Here is an 18,854-nt window from a genome sequence, read left to right as displayed (position 1 = left end):
ACCTGCAAAGGCCTTTAAATGGTCTCTCAGTCTAGTTCTGTACGCTACACAATCATGGGGAAGACTGCTGACTTGACAGTTGTCCAAAAGACGACCATTGACACGTTGCACAAGGAGGGCAAGACACAAAAGGTCATTGCAAAAGAGGCTGGCTGTTCACAGAGCTCTGTGTCCAAGCACATTAATAGAGAGGCGAAGGGAAGGAAAAGATGTGGTAGAAAAAAGTGTACAAGCAATAGGGATAACCGCACCCTGGAGAGGATTGTGAAACAAAACCCATTCAAAAATGTGGGGGAGAACCACTACGCACAGACGTATGCAAGACATGGGTTTCAGCTGTCACATTCCTTGTGTCAAGCCACTCTTGAACAACAGACAGCGTCTGAAGCGTCTCGCCTGGGCTAAAGACAAAAAGGACTGGACTGCTGCTGAGTGGTCCAAAGTTATGTTCTCTGATGAAAGTAAATTTTGCATTTCCTTTGGAAATCAGGGTCCCAGAGTCTGGAGGAAGAGAGGAGAGGCACACAATCCACGTTGCTTGAGGTCCAGTGTAAAGTTTCCACAGTCAGTGATGGTTTGGGGTGCCATGTCATCTGCTGGTGTTGGTCCACTGTGTTTTCTGAGGTCCAAGGTCAACGCAGCCGTATACCAGGAAGTTTTAGAGCACTTCAACTTCATGGAGATGCAGATTTCATTTTCCAACAGGACTTGGCACCTGCACACAGTGCCAAAGCAACCAGTATCTGGTTTAAGGACCATGGTATCCCTGTTCTTAATTGGCCAGCAAACTCGCCTGACCATAACCCCATAGAAAATCTTTGGGGTATTGTGAAGAGGAAGATGCGATATGCCAGACCCAACAATGCAGAAGAGCTGAAGGCCACTATCAGAGCAACCTGGGCTCTCATAACACCTGAGCAGTGCCACAGACTGATCGACTCCATGCCACGCCGCATTGCTGCAGTAATTCAGGCAAAAGGAGCCCCAACTAAGTATCGAGTGCTGTACATGCTCATACTTTTCATGTTCATACTTTTCAGTTGGCCAAGATTTCTAAAAATCCTTTCTTTGTATTGGTCTTAAGTAATATTCTAATTTTCTGAGATACTGAATTTGGGATTTTCCTTAGTTGTCAGTTATAATCATCAAAATTAAAAGAAATAAACATTTGAAATATATCAGTCTGTGTGTAATGAATGAATATAATATACAAGTTTCACTTTTTGAATGGAATTAGTGAAATAAATCAACTTTTTGATGATATTCTAATTATATGACCAGCACCTGTATATGTGCTACACATGATAGAAGACAATGTAGGCATCCATTAATTAAACATTTTAAGAGGAAGTGGTTAATTTAGGGATTTTTTGCGCTATTCTCAACTTTGGGTTTAAAATCAACATCGAGTCAATATCACAGGATATATATATATATATATATATATATATATACACACACACACACACACACACACACACACACACACACACACGTTACACAGATGTGGTTAGTAAGTGATTTTATCACAGTAAAATCATATTAACACACATATTGTTTACGTCTTGTGGCTATACAGTATTTTAACATTTAAAGATTGACCCCATTGACTTCCATTGTAAGTGTCTCACTGGAACACACATTTTTGCTTTTTTTAAATAAACGAGGGGAGAGTCTAATTTTTTTATGTGGTAATCAACATTATGACACAAATGATGTCGATCGAGATGTGAGTGCACATGATTTTAAACCGATTGTTTAAAAGCACTTCTTTTAGGGCTTAAACTTTTAATGAGGAAAAAAATGTGCACTGTCAGTAAGAAATCAAATGGTTTACTCATTTTCTTTAAAGGAATATTCCAGGTTTAATTAAAGTTTTATTTTACATTTAATGGATCATCTTGTGGGGGCCACTACTGCTAGGTTTCCAACCAAAATGTTTAGCATTTGTTTAGCGCATTTCTAAAAATTAGACTTAAGAAAATCCGAATTGTTGCACATTTCCATCCACTATGTAATGCGTATTATCATGAGGGAGCCGCTGAATGATCTCTCCCTGCTTTGGGGACAGTTTTATTTGCAAGATTGAAGCAAGTATCTCATTTTATTAAATGCATCCACGAGACACCACAGAACAATTGTAATATATGGTATAATGTGGGCTGAAATAGCTGCGATGCCCACACACCGCCAGTCTCCGCATACCTGGGAGCGCCCACTTTCAAAACTGTTCTGGTGGATTGTGAGGACCCACTTTATCGACCAACTGTGGCTTAAACACTTCCGAATGCCAAGCGCTATGTTCAAAGAATTGTGTGCCAAGGTCGGACCTTTTGGTGGGCCAGTCACATCAAGCTATCGCACGCTTATATGCACATGCACGAATGGTCAAAACACGTCATCGTTTTGTGAATAAAACGTCACCTCAATGCGTATTTTAACTAATGCGAAACTCTAGAAAATCCACCTCCTCTTAGCGCATTAAATTTTAAGCAAATTTAGAAAGTTTATTCACATATCAAGCGTTTCCATTCAGGATTTCTTATGCGCAATTTCAAAATGTGCATAAAAATAGTTGGATGGAAACCCACGTGTTGTGATCACATGATCAGCATAATACTACACATTTTCTCTATATCCCTGCTGCTATTGGATGCTTTTGCTGGTAATAATAATAATATAATTTCTGACTGCAAACAGCACATTTTTAGGAGCCAAGCACCGAAGATGCGTAGCCCCTAATGTATCCATTAATATTATTATTATTATGCTGCTTCTTCCTCCCAATGGGAGTCTGTGGCGGCCCATAGAACCATTTGTAGGAAAATGATGAAATTTAGCACACTGTTAGGGGTGGTCACGAATAGTCCCCATAGCAAATTTGGGACCTCTAGGACAACGTTTCCCAACTGGGGTGTCATCTGGCGTGATCAGGGGTGCCATGTGAAAAATCCAAAAATGCATATAAAACACCTTTAAAACTGGAATATCATACATTTCTCAATAGTAACAAGTAATGATAATAAAAACAAGATATAAAAAGTTTAAGACAAACATTGATGTTGGCTTGAGAAAGCTTAGCCTGAAAGTTTGAAGTAGTTGTAAAAGCTTGAAGTTTGAAGGTTTTAAGTTTGGAGTAGTTACAAGTTTAAGTAGTAGTTTTAAAAGTTCAGAGTTTAAAGATTATGAGACCATTCAGTCTATCAGATAGATAAATAGATAGATAGCTCATCTGGTTGCTATGCAGTTACCACGGTGCTACTCAAAAGGCTTCTTGCTACCCTGAGTCAAATGAACGAAACCGGAAGTGTCTACAATGTTCTGGTGCAGAGATATGTGATTTGTTACTTGGTTGCTATGCAGTTACCAGGGTGATACTTATCAAGCCTCCTTTCCATCCTGAGTGAAATAAGTCAACCCAGAGGTCTCTACGATGTTCTGTTGCAGAGATATATGATTTGTTACTTGGTTGCTAGGGTAACCCCATCTGGTTGCTAAGCAGTTACCAGGGTGATACTTATCAAGGCTCCTTGCCATCCTGAGTGAAATAAGTCAACCCGGAAGTCTCTACGATATTCTGGTGCAGAGATAAGTGATTTGTTACTTGGTTGCTAGGGTAACCACATCTGGTTGCTATGCAGTTACCAAGGTGATACTTATCAAGCCTCCTTTCCATCCTGAGTGAAATAAGTCAACCCAGAGGTCTCTACGATGTTCTGTTGCAGAGATATATGATTTGTTACTTGGTTGCTAGGGTAACTCCATCTGGTTGCTATGCCATTACCAGGGTGATGCTTATCAAGCCTCCTTTCCATCCTGAGTGAAATAAGTCAACCCGGAAGTCTCTACGATGTTCTGGTGCAGAGATATGTGATTTGTTACTTGGTTGCTAGGGTAACCACATCTGGTTGCTATGCAGTTACCAAGGTGATACTTATCAAGCCTCCTTTCCATTCTAATTGAAATAAGTCAACCCGGAAGTCTCTATGATGTTTTGGTGCAGAGATAAGTGATTTGTTACTTGGTTTCTAGGGTAACCCCATCTGGTTGCTAGACAGTTACCTGGGTGATACCCTTACATGGCTCCTTTCCATCCTGAGTGAAATAAGTCAGCTACTTGGTTGCTAGGGTAACCCCATCTGGTTGCTAGGCAGTAACCAAGGTGATACCAACCAGATGGGGTTACCCTAGCAATCAAGTAACAAATCGTATATCTCTGCACCAGAGCATCGTAGAGACTTCCGGGTTGATTAATTTCACTCAGGAAGGCAAGGAACCATGTTAAGTATCACCATGGTAGCTGCCTAGCAACCATATGGAGTTACCCTAGCAACCAAGTAACAAATCAAATATCTCTGCACCAGAACATCGTAGAGACTTCTGGGTTGACTTACTTCACTCAGGATGGAAAGGAGCCATGTTAAGTATCAGTATGTTGGCTTTCTCAAGCCAACATAATAATATGAATGCTGCTGTGTCTCTCTCTCTCGTGCGCCCGCAGCAGTCCGCAACTCATTTGGCTCATTTGCCGCTTGACGAACACGTAGTGAGCCAAGGAAACTCGTTGCTATATTGTCTCTGCAAGCGAGCTACTCGAGCAACTTTTTCTAATCAACGAAGCTGTCTATAATGCAAGCGCGTGACATCGGAGCGATCTTTTTGCCTCGTCACATTGTCGTGCTCGCTCATATTACAGCTGCTTTGATAACAAAGGCAGAAATAGCAAAATGCTTTGTGTGTAATGCTTCCAGAACAGCTGTAGGTTGAAGAGAAACGCTGCAGACTAATTCATCATCCTCTTAAACTCATGATACATCTCTCTCAGAGCATTGACTTATTAAAGGGATAACACCACTCTTAAAAGAATAGTTGACCCCAAAATGAAAACTCTGACATCACTTACCTTCATGTTTTTGCAAACCCATATGGACTGAAAAAAGGTCGGGAAACACTGCTCTAGGACAAACTCCATAGTGCCACCATCATAGCTGGGCTTTTCTCCAATCAAATAAAGATTTTCTATTTGTTGTAAAGTTACATGAATTCGAAGTTGATCATGGTGACTACAGTGATTGGCTGTGATTGCTCTATGCTTGGTATGTCCCTTTGGTGACTCACCGTTGTGGCTCTGTGGTGCAGTGGACTGTGCAGTGACCTGTTGAACGGTCATCGGTTCAAATCCATCCTGGGGCATTGTGTAATGTTGAGTGTGATTGCGCTTTATGTCATGTGACCTTTGGTTGTGGTTAATGATGTGGAATGCTTGCTATTTTGGTGCACGGCCCCATAATTGCTGCTTGCAGCTATATTTTTCAGTTGCATTGCTTTTGCATGACATTTATGCCACAAGGTGTCAGTATAAGTCCCATATTGATCAGTGCAATGTAAACCAAAAAAAATATTGCACCTATAAAAATGTCTAAAACCAGTTGGATGAGTTTGGTTAAGTGAGTACAATAAAGATACAATAGAAGTGCTTTTAAACAGACAATATTGTTCTTTTAATGACCTTATGCTTTGTACAGAAAAAGCTGCACACCTGAAAAAAATGAAGCAGGACCTTCAGCTTCAGATCGAGCAGAAACAGAGACTGATTCTGCAGAGAAACAGCACAGCTCCGCTGCAGGTAATCATCTGTTACACTGAAAGTCCTGACACTTTAAAACATGCATCCAGACACTTAAAGACACAGCTCACCCAAAAGATACAATTCTGTCATTTACTCCCCCTCATGTTGTTTTCAGACCAGAATGATTTGCTTTGGAACACAAAAGCAGATGTTTAGCAGAATGTTCATGCTGCTCTTTTCCATACACTGAAAGCAGACAGTGACCAGGAGCTGTCAAGCTCTTTCATTGAATGAAAAGAGCAGCGTGAACTTTCAGCTAAACATCTGTTTTTGGAACAACATGAAGGTGAGTCATTGATCTTTGGGTGAAATATTCCTTTAAAAGCATGTCAGGTTTTAAAGGAAATCAGCTTCATACGTTGTTATTGATGTCAGGTTGTTGTTTTAACAGTTTGACTGTTTTGTTTGTTTAGATCATCGGCGAGGAGGCTGAATCTAAAGATATGTGTGAATCTGTTGTCACGATGGTGAAATCAGCTCCGTTTAAAATATACAGTGAACAGGAAGTAGGCTTGATGTATACCAGGTTAGGGACTTTGGTAGACAGAGATTATCTTAGTTGATTTGGGTATTTATGTAGAATTTATTAATCTTTTTGTTCGGTTCTTCTGTGTTATTCAGTAAGAGCTCAGTGAATCAAGATGAAGACACGAGTAAAGGCGAGTTGTGTTGTTTTATCCCAATCTTAGCTTTGTTTATTACTGTATGTTAAAACGCACTTTGTGGCTTTTAGTTGATGGGTGTTTTCTTCAACTTCTGGCACTTTTAACACTTTCACAATGGAAATTTTGGAGCAGAACCACAGATCAAAACAATAACCATAGAAAGGTGACAGCATCATTATTTTATTTGTACTCAGAGATTGGTACATCTGTTACTAAAATCAGTTGACTTTAACAATCCTTGTTGCATTATATCCCAATGGTGACAGTTCAAAAATGGGGAAAAGCACTTTTCGTGTTCTTTTTCCAAAGTTGGCATGCCTGTAACTCAAGAAGTATTAAAGATATCTTAATATCCTTTTAGATTCTGCTTCAGAACAAATATTTCTTTTGGTATCTTGATTTTTAAGGCTCTATATGGTTCAGTCCCAGAGATATGGGGCTCTCAATGTGGCTCCATGTGCAAATAGTTTAATTTTACCCATTTTCAATGGTTGAAAACCAAATGTGGGTCACTTTGTATAAAGCAGATGCTTATTGTATTTAAAGAGGAATATCTGATGAACAAATAATGCTGAAACTAGAAATGTACCTTATTTATTCAACGACCATTTCAGTGTATTTTTGGCACGCAGACATTGTTAAAAACGGGTATGCTCTATGCAATTGTTTTTATAGAGGGAAACAAGATACATTTCTAGTTTCAACATTATTTGTACTTCAGACATTCCTCTTTTAATACAAAAAGTATCAGCTATATGCAAAGTGACCCACACACTGAAAATGTGTACAATTTAACAGTTTACTCATGGAGCCACATTGAGAGCCCCATATCTTTGGGACTGAACCATATACGGCCTTAAAAACTGGGATACAAAAAGAAAAGTTTGTCCTGAAGCAGAATGTAAAAGGATATTAAGATATCTTTAATACTTCTTGAGTTACAGGCACGCCAACTTTGGAAAAAGAACACGAAAAGTGCTTTTTCCCATTTTTGGACTGTCACCATTGGGATATAATGCAACAAGGATTGTTAAAGTCGACTGATTTTAGTAACAGATGTACCAATCTCTGAGTACAAATAAAATAATGATGCTGACACCTTTCTACGGTTATTTATTTGATCTGTAGTTTTGCTCCAAAATCATAAGTGAAAAATGCCATTTATACCCCCTCTACAAAATAATGGATTACTCAGTAAATATTCATCAACGGCATTTCATATTTTGGCTTTCATCTTCATTTATTTGACTAGAAAATGTATTTCACCAAAAAAAAAAAAAAAGATCAATATAAATTTGTTTGTCTTTTGTCTTGCTAAAGCTAATTTGATGGCTAACATTTGATGTATCCTAAATACAGACAATTAAATCATATTTGCACACTTTTTCCATAATTTGGCAAAATAGCTTGATTAGAAATGGCACCCAATAAAAATATTCTGCTAACAAGTGATATTTCCCTAGATTTTTCTTTGTTGTCTCCTAGTTCACTTGGTTAAAAAGTACACTAACTTAAAAAAATTAATTAGTGACAATTTAAAAAAAAAAAAGATAAACTCCAACCATTTCGATATTTATTGTGTGAAAATTATTTTTATTTGACTTTTTTTTTTTTTTTTTTAGATTATCATAGTTCTTAACATGTAACAATTTGTAATTTTTATAATGTATTTTCATAGTTTATTATTGAAGGGCTGGGACAAGACTAAAACAGACAAATCTATTCATAAAAGACATTTAAAAAGTACCAAAAATAAATGATCAATGCCATGTAAAAAGTTTACAAGTCCTTCATATATGGTACCTTCATATACCAAAAAGAAGTTGAAGAAACACCCATTTATCATGTTTAACTTGCACTATCTAATATTGCATTAATTAAACAGCTTTGCCATTTTTCCTATGCTGCATGTTGGTCTAATGTATGTGTTTGTTGAAAAGCATGTTATAATTTAATTTTGTGTTCAGGTGGAAGTGACGCTAAACTGCACAAGACCGCAACATCAAAACCATTCACCATTTTTGATGAGAATACTCAGCCAAACGAAATGTGAGATATATTAGCCTGCATTCTTTTGCTTTTCATTTGTTCTGTCATTTCTTCTTTTGTTCTTTCTTTTTCACTTAGCATTGACCATGTTAACACTTTCTTTGTTTCCAGTTTAAGAGCTTCTACAACAAACCGCAAATCTTTTAAGCTGCCCACCTTGAATCTAAAAGCCCAGAGGTCTAACGCAGAACTCTACACCGACAAAGTGAGATCCATCAATGTTATCTCAATATTTGATGAAGTGATTTAAAAAATGTCCCAGACCAGGATTGCTAGTTTTCTTCTAGTTCTCCGCTCACACACTGGTTGCACTGTTAAATCACGCTCTGTTCTTTCACAGGATGCATCCATCTCACACTCTGAGGAAGCCATAATCAACGGCCACTGGAATAAAACTCTGTGTCGGAGTCCAAATGACACGTGTGAATTCGCCCATGCCGCTCAGTTCGCTTCTACACCGTTCGGAGGAGTTGAGAGGCAGAAACAGCCCAAGGCAGCGTTGAAGGAGAGTCAAACTGCTCCTGAAACCACCAAAGCATCAAACACTGATTCAGCCGTAGACACTAAAAAACTCAGGTACTTCTGTGTGAATGAAATTGTGTTCACTGATTATATGTGAGTTTTCATCGTGTTCCTATATGTCCAGACTAGAGAATAGATGGCTTAAAAAAAGTTAAGTACTTAAGGGATAGTTCACCCAAAAATGAAAGTTCAGTCATTGTTTACTCAACACAGGGGTTGTTATAACCCTATATGACTTACTTTCTTTTTCTTAACACAGAGAGAGAAATTGTGAATAAATGTTGTGCTCAGTGATGTCATACAATGGCCAGTTTATGGTGACCACCTCTTCAAACTTCAAAAGAACACAAAAGTATAATTCAGAAGTCTAATAAATTATTCCATGAGACTCATGATTGTTATGAAAGCATACGATAAGATTTGATGAGAAACAAACTGAAATCTAATGTATTATTTAGTGAAAATGTTCACTGACCGTTGATCTCCTGTGTGCGTTCATGATAGGACACGACAACAACAACATTGGGGCGTTCAAACGAAAACTCGTTTTGTTTATCTAAAAACAGGTCCTCCACAGCAATAGTGACAACAGAACACAACACAACTGCACACAAAATAGAGAACAAAACTTACTAAACATGTCTGAAGAGTTTGTAGTTGAAGAATTGATGCATTTCTATGCCCAGCCTTATTTTTTTTAACGGAGTACTCTGAAATCAATCAGAAACATAGAGGAGGCTACAGGACGCCACAGTCACACCGTGTCCTAACCTGATGGCAAACGACATGCGATAAAAGGTATATTTTCTATGGTAATCAGAGTTTTTGTCCTAACCAGCAGTGATGAGCGATGGTACGTCCTATCAATCGCTTGTTTTCTATTCTGGTCATCACGCGGGTAACTCGGTCCACTGTGAACTGGCACCAGTCCAAAACGTAAAAAAAATAATAAGACTGGGCATAGAAATGTATATATGGTTATAACAACACAGGGGTGGTTAAACAATGACTGATTTTTTTATTTTTGGGTGAACTAATACTTTAATCATTTTGTTTTGGTAATATGAAACATTTCAGAGTGAAACAGAATATTCAGTGGGAAATTATTTGTATTTATTTGTATTTTATCCATCAGTATTTGATTTGAAGTGGGCGTTCCAAACTAACCATTGGATAATATTAGTCCAATCCTAGAGATCAGTCACGAATGTGGTGCCACTTCCTTCGTGGCCTTCTCCCACGAACCAATGAAACGCTCAGACGACAGTGATGTCACTCGAGCTGTGGAGAGATCAGAGAGCATGCCGGAGAACGGTGAGAAATCACGCTGATTGATTATCCAGAAACCTTCTGCAAATGTACATGAACTTACTTGACTAATAACCCTCATTATGTTCTTTGATCTATTGCTTTATGTTGATACATTTATTCTGCTAACAGTAGGAACATGCTTCTTTCCATTCATGTGTTTTTCTTGATGTACTCTAGAGTCTTGACCAACACAAAATGTCTTGCATGTAACATGTAAACAGGCGTTGCTTATATGCTGTGTTTATGCTTATAACTTCACGAAACATAAGCGGAACATAAAATAGCATATGCCATTATTTAGAGGAGGTGATTATCTTTCAAATGAGCCCACACACAACATAATCTGATGCATAGATCATTAGATAATCCACACAAAGCACAATGTGCACACAGCACACGTTATCTGGCTAAAAACACGTTAGCTTTCCTGGATCAGATGACTTCATCGGAGATGTAGTACGTTGTCCAGCGTCATGTAATGCTAAACGAATCGTACTAAGATTCACAAAATATGGGCAAATAGGATCGTTCACTGCAAGTACATATGGCCACCAGGAGATGGCGCCATGTACATGACAGACTCAATAATGACTCAAATGACACAGAATGGAACTGAATGAGATCTCATTACTCATGTCTGTATACTTTGCAGAGAGAGAATACCTTTAGTCATTGTTGTGTTTGCATGTGTAATTAGTTCTTATGTACAATTATTATGTTTTATTTGGTTGGAGACGTTTTTGGACACTATGATAAATTATTTTTGTAATGTTATAACTTTTGATTGCTTTGTCATATCAACACAAAATTTTACTCTTACAGTTGACATGACAGGGAAGAAAACAAAAGCAGTTTTTCGGAGCCACCTTATTTACACGCAGAGATATAGCTAAAATGTCATATAAGAAAAAAAGTAGGGCTGTCAATCGATAATTTTTTTTAAATCTAATTAATTACATGGTATGCTGATTAATTAATCAAATTAAATCACAATTAATCACATATACAGTATATGTACAAAAATAATAAATAAGATAATTAAAATGCAATACATTATTGTGGCAGATGAGTAAAGCATCAATAAGACCGTACAAAAAGTGGCTTTAGAATCAATATATTTGAACCATATTATTGAACATAAGTTAATAATCATCCTACAGTTCACAGCAATCCATTTTGCAATTTAATTCATCAATGAATCCAAAATTTATTACAAGGGCGCGTACGCGTCAGTGTACACATGCGTCAGACGGATGCTTTTGGAGCGTCTCACTTTGGTTGCATCGCATTATAAACATACCATTTTAGGTCGCTGTATCAAGTTAAACGTAGTTTGAAACTTTGAAAAACACGTCTTAAGATCCCTGCGTTAGGATTTGCGCTCCATCAAGCTGTGTTTGAACGCAACAACGCGTCCTCGTGTTGTGCTGTCTGCTGAACGGTTGGTTTGTTCTCTGGATAAGCTGCGCGTTGCCTATACAGCTGGAGTTTCGCTTACTGCCCCCTGGAGAAAACAGGTGGTACTTGAAGCTTGAATTGCTCCGATGGTAGGAATATTCCTTATTACGGTCCGGGGACATGATTAATTGCATTAATTTTTTGAACGCCTTTATTTTTATAGAATTAATCGCATTGAATTAATGCATTAAATCGACAGTCCTAAAAAAAAGTAAATTTTTGGCTCAAGTGTTTTGTGATTTTTCAGAAGTTTTTTTTAGGCAAAGAGTTTCAGAACATATCATAACGTTTACATTTTTTTAATGATATAGATTTTCTTTAAAATGATACCAAACACTTGACACACTTTTTTTTTTTGCATTATAAGTCTTTAATTTTGGGTATGCCACTTTAACAGGAAATCTTTAAAAACACCTTCAGAGCTTAAAGGGTTAAAGTGAGGTCCAGGAGCCGCTAGGAGGTACATGCAAATTTCAGAGAAAAAAAGTGTACAGAATGTTGACATTATTACCGTTTCATTCTGAAATCATGACATTAATCACACTTATTTTATTAGCAGACATAGTAAGAAAAAAACAGTAAATAAATGTTATGAAAAAACTATTCCTTTTTTAAGAATAAAGGGTCATTGTTCACTGTTCTCTGTAAAGCTGCTTGTTGGACTTATTTTTAAAAAGCACTATAGAAACATATTTGAATTGAATTGATAATATTTTAATAACTCCTTTTGGCTTTAGTACAATGACAATATAAAAGCCAGTTATTTAATTTAGTCTTTATTATATCACATTTACTATTTTGCTCATACAGAAGGGGGATCCTCTGTTTATGGCCACTAGATGGCACTTTTAGTCTTGAATGTGTCAAAGGAATCATTCATCCAAAAGTGTAAAAATACTGTTGTCATTTACTCACCCACTAAAACATTTTTTATTAATATGTTTAAATGGAGAAAAAATGATTCCAGATTGTTAATGTGTTTCTGGACCCCAATGAGCATGCTTTGGTAATTGATGCATAAGGTGTTCATTGATTTCTTGTTTTATCAACACTAGGGATGCACTGAAATTTGGCCACTGAAAAATGTCATTTGAAAATTTCGCTTTTAGTTTCTGGCTCAAAGAGGGGGAAAAAGGTTGAAAATTTGAGCAGGTACAGTTACACTGACATGGAGAAAAAGCATCGTTTCTGTGCAATGATCCAGGAAAAATATTAGAAAACAGAAAAGATGCAACTGTAATTTGTTGTGTATTCTTAAACACTTTATATGCTAAAGATGCTTTAAATGTGCATATATTAGCCAAAAGTCAGATTTACATGTGTAGCAATTTTTTAAGTTATTGATAAAGTGTAATCACTTTATCGTAATATTTGTTTAGTTATTCCTTATAATAATATAACTATTTTCGGCTCACAAGTTCAAATGTATATGAATGTTAATGTTTGTCTATGGTCCTTTAGCTGCTAGACATTTTTAAGCACTTTTTTGGCTTCATTATCAGTTTATTTTAAGTGCATTTTAAATTCAGTGTTGTCTCTTCATAAATCTGTATGCATAATATGATTTGTGGCTGTTTCAGCAGTTGTTAAATGCGTGGATGTGTGCAGTGCGGAGGTCAGAATCAGGCTGCTTCAGCAAACAGACATGACGTCATTCTCCAACTTCCACAGAGAAACTGGACTGATGCCCACGGCCTGTGGAGATGACGACCTGAATCTCGGTCTCCTGAAAACTCACCCACATTCACAGTTATGTTTTTCCAGTAACATTTAGTAAAAGACCTCCATGTTAAATGTTATGTTTTTCAATTTACCAGGTGGAGAGATGTTGTTTTACCGCAGTAAACTGGGCAAACTGACGGACTACACGCTGTATACGTCCAGCACTGGTATTGTAGTAGTGAAGGTACGGCATGTGATGCTATTTAATATACTAATATGTGGAGTGGGATTTTAGCACTGTGAACTTTGACACAGTGTTTTGAAGACACACTGACACATGTTGTATCCCTGCGGTTTCCTGTACAGGTGGACTATTCTGCAGTGCCGTGGGATTTCTACATCAGCTCAAAGCTCAGAGCTCGACACTCTTCTGATGCTCACGATTCTTCAGATGTCCAAATATCCTGTTATTTTTATGAGAACGGCTGCATCACTTTATGGAGAGTTCCTCATGGAGACACTGTTCAGGTTCTGCCCTCTCAATTTCCTTTTATTGAATTGTTATTTTTCCTGCCAGATTGTTCCTCAATCAAACATTTGTCTCTGTTTATCTGGTCATATTCAGGATCTACTAGCCAAGCCAATCACTCATCGATACAAGATGCCACTTCTTATCATTCAGCTACTGGAGATGATGAAGCACTTTCATTCTTGTCATGTGATTCATGGAGGCCTGAAGCCTAAAACACTTTACCTTTATGGCAGGTAAAAGAATATTACACTCCAAACAATTAGACAAACTGCAGCTTTCTTCCAAATGTGTGAAAAAACTAAAATGTTTATTGAAATTTGCATGATTGTCATTTGTATTCCATACTGTTGCTGCATACCAATTGACAAAACCAGTTGACATCAACATCTTATGTTAACTCACTCTTCTACCAGCCCAAGAGTTAGACAGAGTCAGCAGGGGAATATAACAGAAGGCAGAGTTTATTGAATAATCTTAGTTGTGTCTTTCTAAATGCTCAGTTTGACTTGTCTGACCAGCACAAGTTCAACAAGTGTTATTATACAAAGCAAAAGACAATGAACAAATACTGCTTCACAACATAATCCTGTAACGTTAAGACCTTGAATGGAGACAACTCTTTATCTCTAACTTGTGAAGACAATACAGCACACAACATAGAGATGTGGCCAAAAATATTGGCACCCTTGGTAAATATGAGCAAAGAAGTCTGTGAAAAATATGTCTTTATTGTTTATCCTTTTGATATTTCATTCAAAGTTTTCACAAAAATCTATCCTCTAATGGATATCAATCAATTGCAAACACAACACAAGTTTTATCAAAAAACTAATATTTTTGTCAAATATATGTGTGGCACAATTATTGGCATCTTTTTATTCAATACTTTGTGCAACCTCCCTTTGCCAAGATAACAGCTCTGAGTCTTCTCTTATGATACATAATGAGGTTGGAGAATACATGGCGAGGGATCTGAGATCATTCCTCCATACAGAATCTCTACAGATCCTTCAAATTCAGAGGTCCATGTTGATGGACTCTCCTCTTCAGTTCACCCCACAGGTTTTCTATGGGGTTCAGGTCAAGGGACTGGGATGGTCATGGCAGAACCTAGGGTTTGTGGTCAGTGAACCATGTTTGTGTTGATTTTGATGGTTATTTTGGATCATTGTCCTGCTGGAAGATCCAACCAGGGCCCATTTTAAGCTTTCTGACAGAGACAGTCAGGTTTTGATTTAGTATCTGTTGGTATATGATAGAGTCCATGATGCCATTTATCAGAACAAGATGTCCAGGACCTCTGGCATAAAAACAGCCCAACAACATTAAAGATCCAGCACCATATTTAACTGTGGGCATTAGGTACTTCTTCATCTCTGTGTGCGCCAAACCCATCTCTGGTGATTGCTGCCAGAAAGCTGTTTTTTTGTTTCATCTGACCACAGAACCCAGTCCCATTTGAAGTTCCAGTAGTGTCTGGCAAACTAAAAATGCTTGAGTTTATTGTTGGATGAGAGCAGAGGCTTTTTTACTTGAAACCCTCCCAAACAACTTGTGGTCATGTAGGTGATGTCTGATATTTGTTTTTAGACTTTCTGACCCCAAGACACAACTAATTACTGCAATTCTCCAGCTGTGATCCTTGGAGAAGTTTTGACCACTTGAACTATCCTCCTCACCGTGTGTGGAGACAATATAGACACACGTCCTCTTCCAGACCAGTTCTTAACATCTCAAGTTGACTGGAACATCTCAATTGTTGCCCTGATGGTGGAAATGGTCATTTTCAATGCTTTAGCTATTTTCTTATAGCCACTTCTTATAGTCACACAATTTTGTGAAGCTCAACAACCTTTTGTTGCACATCAGAACTATATTCTTTAGTCTAACCCGCTGTGATTGATGATTAAGGGAATTTGGCCTGTGTGTTACCTCATATTATACCCATGTGAAAAAGGAAGTCATGTAGGGCTGAAACGATTAGTTGACGTTATCGACAACGGCGACAATTTTCATTGTCGAATAGTCGTTTGATCTCATTTAATGTAACATGAGATCAAATGAAACTCTAATGATGGCACGAGAGGAGCACTGCAGCTCGCGCCTGACTGAGCTTCAGGTGATGTAGATCACAAAGTATGAGGGAATTATACAAAAATACCAAATAAGTAAATACAGAAGCACTCCCGTTGTGGAATAAGTGGAGCTGGAGCTACCGCTCCACTGAAGCAAAACATGCGTGTTGAGCGTCTTTAAAGGAAACACCCCGGCGTTACATCTTTAATGCAGTTATATTTAATGCGATTAAATAATCGGTTAAGAGCTAACGATTAATCGTTGCAATAATCGCCGGAATAGTTGAATAATCGTTCTAATAATCGTTAGATTAGTCGATTATCAAAATAATCATTAGGTCCTTCAGTATCTTCAGGATTATATTTGACACAGTCTGATGTATATGTACAGTCCCAGTAGGGCTGGGCGATATGCAAGAAATATGTTCACGATATTTTTATTAAAAAAATATTGCGATATCCGATTACATCGTCAACCCATCTTTTACCCACTGCCAAGAGTGTATAATATTTTTGCTTTATTGATTTTGCTTAAACAATTAAATGCATTTATTGAAACACGAGAACTTTAAAGATACAAAAAAGCAGTTGAAATAAAAAAGTAGTCAAAAAAATCGTGTATAAACCACCTCCCATTTGGCGTCATGCAAGTATCCATTTACGACAACAGGTGGGAAATTACTCGTACAAATTAAGATATAAAGACAAATATAACTGTAAACATAATTCTAATAATATAATTATGACAGCTTTTCTGTCGTCTGTTCTTAAAAATATAATAAAGTGCGTTTCTTCTAGCACTCTGTGTCCAACACATTTCTTGTCATGTGTCACTCCAAGACGTTTGACAGGTCGCTAACCACAGTGGCGGGTAGATGAGAAAAATTACCCGCCACTGCGAATGAAATACCCGCATTTGACGGGTCGCGGGTGCCAATTTCAAACCCTGGGCTACTGTTTCATATATTTGACGACTTCCCAGCTCCATGTTTTTTGTAATTTCCCGATATTGTCGAACATTGTCAATGAGTGTTGCAATCGACATCAGGATATTTGTCAGATATCGTCGATATCCGATTACAGCGTCCTGTCGTCCAGCCCTAAGTCCCAGTTCAATACACTTTGTTAACCCAGCCACAATGAAAGATTGCAAACTGCATTTGGAATCTGAAATCAACTGAGAAATATGATTCATCTTTCAATGTAGAATGATTTAGGATGGACTTTTAATCTTGCATATTAATTAGAATGAACTGGATGCAAATTGGGACACAGTCTGTGTGTTATGAACCCCCCTAGAGGACAGGGAGGGAATTTATTTTCTGAAAAAGTTTTGCATTACATTGCAATACCTTTATCCATCCCTTATGAAAAATTTACCATGGTTTCACTACAGTAATCGTATTTAAACCATAATATTTGTGGTAAAACTGTAGTAATAATACAGCAAAATTAAAACGATCAAAATAATAATTATTTAATAAATCGTTAATTTTTGTTACATGGTTACTGCAGGTTTGCTATACTAAAATACGATACATTTTGTGTTTTTGGTTTTACTACAAATACCATAGTTCAACTATACTTAATGTAGTAAAATTATGTTTAACCCTTACGAATGCAGTCATGGTTACTACAAAATTGAAGTAAAATGATGGTTAAGTTATTGCAAGGGAACGCAAAACCATTTCGAGAAATAAAAATGAGTGTTTTGATACTTAATGAAGTGCAATTTTGACCTGAGTGTCCTGCACTTGTGTGTTTGTGTCTGCAGTGGGTTCCTGGCACTGGATTTCTCACACTCGGTGGATCTGGAGCTCCAGACTGAAGTGAAAACGGCTCAAGATCTTCCTTCATCTCAGATCTACATTGAACAGGGACTTCTGCTGCCCGCTGCCTCACCTTATCAGGTACATTCAGAGCTCTTCTGATGTTAAACAAAGCCCCTTTAAGCCACTGAATGGGGACAGACAGATATCGCCAAAATAGTTGGTTAAGATTACAATTAAATAGCATATTTTAAATCAGCAATAATATCTGACGTCAAGGATGGCTTAAATGGTGATTCACAAAAAAAAAAAAATATATATATATATATATCTATTTCACATTTTGAAAGACAAATAATATGCAAACATTTAAATTATGCCAGGATCATATCTGCCAGACTCACAGTTTAGCATTTGCATTGCTCTGTACTTTGGCTGGCTAATCAATAACACATAATCTTATACATGACTCGTGAAAAAAGACAATGTGCATTTATTTGCGACAGGTGGATCTCATTAGTGTTGCAGAAATCGTGCATATGTTACTATTTAATCGACCGATGAAGGTGCTGCGGAGGAACTCGTGCTGGAGTTTAGATGAAGATTCTGAATCCCATCACAGGTGCCAGCATCATCATCATCATCATCGTCATCATGCACACATCTGTTATCAGACGCAATCTCATGAAACCTGTCAAAAAAAGAAAGAAGAAATTATATTTTGCATAAAGAAAATGATCGTTAGGTTTTTTTGCATTGACATAATTTTATTACAATTAAGAACATTTCTGTGCTTTATTTAAATTACATTATTGTTACAGTAATGTGATGAAAAATGTGTATTTTTATAGATCATTGTAGTATTTGTTGTACTGTATTATTCTAATTTAAAATAATTGTATTACAGTATTTTTGTTATTATTATTTTTTATTCAATACAGTAATGAGAAACCACTTTTCAGAATTATGAGAATTACAAATTAAAGTAAAATGTCTGGACCCATCACAGTAATGAGAATTTGGTGGTAAATGTGCTTAATTGTTGGGAAAGTGATGTCACAGTGCAAAACATCTTAATGGTCCTGAAACAGGCTTTGTTTTCTTTATGCAAAATATAGTTTATCTGTTTATTTTGACTGAGGTGACAAAGCGTGAATCTGATATTTTCTCCGCTGTTGTTGA

At 37.2% G+C, this 18,854-nt stretch overlaps 1 protein-coding gene across 1 annotated transcript in view; it reads left to right on the top strand.

Moving 5' to 3' along the window:
* Window positions 1-18,854, top strand: part of LOC127409640 (mitotic checkpoint serine/threonine-protein kinase BUB1 beta-like) — a 119,752-nt gene that overhangs the window by 3,760 nt on the left and 97,138 nt on the right. The window contains exons 4-16 of the mRNA XM_051644336.1: window positions 5,526-5,626; window positions 6,043-6,155; window positions 6,251-6,288; window positions 8,262-8,343; window positions 8,455-8,548; window positions 8,684-8,919; window positions 10,049-10,179; window positions 13,215-13,355; window positions 13,452-13,540; window positions 13,663-13,824; window positions 13,922-14,061; window positions 17,678-17,813; window positions 18,179-18,294. Coding sequence (XP_051500296.1) covers window positions 5,526-5,626; window positions 6,043-6,155; window positions 6,251-6,288; window positions 8,262-8,343; window positions 8,455-8,548; window positions 8,684-8,919; window positions 10,049-10,179; window positions 13,215-13,355; window positions 13,452-13,540; window positions 13,663-13,824; window positions 13,922-14,061; window positions 17,678-17,813; window positions 18,179-18,294 — 1,579 coding nt within the window. The remainder of the gene's footprint in view (window positions 1-5,525; window positions 5,627-6,042; window positions 6,156-6,250; window positions 6,289-8,261; window positions 8,344-8,454; window positions 8,549-8,683; window positions 8,920-10,048; window positions 10,180-13,214; window positions 13,356-13,451; window positions 13,541-13,662; window positions 13,825-13,921; window positions 14,062-17,677; window positions 17,814-18,178; window positions 18,295-18,854) is intronic.

Source organism: Myxocyprinus asiaticus, chromosome 19, assembly GCF_019703515.2.
Source record: "Myxocyprinus asiaticus isolate MX2 ecotype Aquarium Trade chromosome 19, UBuf_Myxa_2, whole genome shotgun sequence".
NCBI lineage: Eukaryota > Metazoa > Chordata > Actinopteri > Cypriniformes > Catostomidae > Myxocyprinus > Myxocyprinus asiaticus.
The sequence above is the reverse complement of the archived record's forward strand: the minus strand, read 5'-3'. Positions and strand labels throughout refer to the sequence as shown.